At 39.4% G+C, this 2,766-nt stretch overlaps 1 protein-coding gene across 1 annotated transcript; it reads left to right on the top strand.

The window, feature by feature from the left end:
- The first annotated feature begins 1,662 nt into the window (after positions 1–1,662).
- LOC107723132 (type-1 angiotensin II receptor B-like) lies at positions 1,663–2,550 on the top strand. Its single transcript, XM_016531659.1, has one exon. It carries the CDS (start codon positions 1,663–1,665, stop codon positions 2,548–2,550), a length of 888 nt encoding a protein of 295 aa, XP_016387145.1.
- Positions 2,551–2,766: the final 216 nt, after the last annotated feature.

The raw sequence follows: 2,766 nt of genomic DNA on the forward strand, positions 1-2,766 counted from the left end.
CAAAATATATATTGTGTGTTTGAGTGGTCCAGACGCTACAATAAATAAATAAATTTAAAAAAAACGATTTTGTAGCTGATGTAAATACCATCCCAATGAATCAATTTCAACATTTTATTTTAAGGACATTCTTGTTTAATTTTGTACAATAAACAATTCAGGTAATGATCTGAGTGGCCACTTGTAAAATCTGGGTCTTGAAGGAAAAGCACTGATCTACAGAACGTAAGTGACATGAGCTGCTGCTGCTATCCAAAGAAACTAGCAGAGACAGTCAAGCTGTATTGAAATCGTCACCTTGGAATTATAAGGTTCTATCTGCCATTTTTGTCAAAATTTAGTTATTCACATATTCTTATTCTGTGACAACTTATTTACATTATGTGATTTTTTGTTTTTTAAGTTGTGTACTGTGACGAGTGGAGGCGGGGCCGAGAGCCGTGGGAACGGAGCGAGGCCGGTGGAGTAATTGATAATGAGCGACACCTGCACCACTCACCGGTCTCGAGTCCCACGGAGGAGCTCCGGAAGGATTAAAGGAGGAGCTACGACAGTGAAAGATGAGACAGGACCAGGCCTGGACTTTATTTTGTGTTTTGTGTGCGGCAGTCATCCGCGAGGGGCTGCCGCTTTACTTTCATTTTGTGTTTGTTTATTTTATTAAAGTGTTGTTTAAATGTTCGCCGGTTCCCGCCTCCTTCTTCCCGGCCTACGAACGTTGTTACATGTACATTTTGGGACTGATGTATGAAAGAAACTTGTTCCCCATTTCCCAGATCTCTATATGGAATGCAAAAACTTTGAAGCTCAATATCCCGAAACTGCTCAGAACGCAGATAGAACCTTCTCATTCCAAGGTGACGAAATGCCTTGCTTAGGGGCGCAATGGTGAGAGTTTAAGAGTTTTAAATGAGTTCTATTATGACAAAAACACAAAGTTCACATTAACACAGTCGGTTATGTCTGTGAACGTAAACAGCTGCATATGTATAAGTATATTAGATCTGTGAAACAACGTCACTTGGGCATGGTGACAACACACTACTAACGCAACTTAACCAGGCCTCTCGCCTTCATATTTTTTTGCTTAGACCTTGGGCAGGGTTTATTTTAAATGTGAGATATTACAACATGCACATTCGCTTTTTTAGGGAGTTCAGAAACAGTGCTTACTGATATAGAGAATAACTCCCATTGAAGTGGGCTTTGTGCATTGTAACTTTGCAGATCTTTCGTAACTTGGCTTACCATGCATCACCTCAGGATATTAATTGTTTGACATGTATGTGTATTGTATGTATATTTACATATGTAATTTGTTTTATTTTATTTATTATTATTTTATTTTATTATTATTGTTTCATGTTAAATGTTAAATGTTTCTAAAAAATCAATAAAGACAGTGTTGAAAAAAAAAACTTTGCAGATCTTTTTTTTTTCATGCACAAACAGCAACATTTCACATACTAAAGGAAGTTGAAAATATAAAAAAGCATAATAGGACCCATTTAATTACTACGTCAACCACATAGAGGATGGAAAACATTTCATCACACCATGTGTGGGTGTGTGTGAAGTCAGCAAGTGAAATAAGTTATAAATGTGGTGATCTGTAAGAAGTTTTTCCTAACACAGCGCATTATCTATTAGTGTGTCTGTGTCATGCTGAACCATAGCAGCTCCAGTTTAAACTCCACCAGCTGGACTACAGCTAACCTGGTCAGCGGTGGTCTGATGGGTCTCTGCTTCTTGGTTGGAGTCCCTGGTAATATTGCAGTAATTGTTTTCATAGTTTGCCATTTCAAAAAGGACAATTTCACCGTTCATCTGATGCTGAATCTGGCAGCTGCGGACATCTTGTGTTTGATAACCCTGCCTGTGTGGATCTACAACCAACTCTACAGCTGGAGTATCGGTCAGTCGTCCTGCAAGTTTTTCACAGCACTCGTCTACTGCAGCGCATACTCAAGTCTGATAGCAGTAACTATGCTGAGTGTGTATCGTTGTTTACAAATTCGGCACCCAACGTTGTGGACCAGGATGAGCAAGAGAAGAGAGAGAGCACTGCTGATCAGTGGCTGGGCTCTGGCGCTGCTTTTCTCTTGTCCTGGTGTACTTACACAAGAGATTGTTCAAGGTGAATCCAAGAAATCATGTGGCAGGATCTTGTATTCAGAGGAGTACAGGCTTACTGTTGCCATACTGGAGATGCTGCTGGCTTTTTTTCTTCCTTTCACAATCATATTGACTTCATATTGTTGCCTACATAAGAAGGTGACACAGGGAGCATTCAGCCACAGGCAAAGATTGACCAAACTGGTGACCCGGATTGTGGTAACTTTCTTCATTTTTTATGCGCCACACCACATTATTAATTTGTTTCAAATTTTTGAAATACTTCTCAAATCATCATTACCAGTTTTTTCAGCTAAACTCCATGAGATTAGAAATTCCACAGGTGACATTGCGGGAAGTCTTACATTCATTAACAGCTGTGTGAACCCCTTCCTCTATGCCATGGCTTCAAAGACTTTACGTCAACAAACATGACCAGCTTCTCAGTACAACTGAAGGAGACATTCTCGTCTGTGAACACAGCAGACACTTTTACCCCTTGCAAACTGTAATGGAAATATTAAGCAAACAATCTGGAGTCTGGGTGAAAAGCTGCAGTTATATTTGGCTGACAGTTTGATCCAAAACTACTTTACATTTTATTACATTTTATCAGTACATTCCCTGGGAATCATACCCATTACTTTGGTG

Source organism: Sinocyclocheilus rhinocerous, unplaced genomic scaffold (genome assembly GCF_001515625.1).
Source record: "Sinocyclocheilus rhinocerous isolate Xijiao unplaced genomic scaffold, SAMN03320098_v1.1 scaffold725, whole genome shotgun sequence".
Lineage (NCBI taxonomy): Eukaryota > Metazoa > Chordata > Actinopteri > Cypriniformes > Cyprinidae > Sinocyclocheilus > Sinocyclocheilus rhinocerous.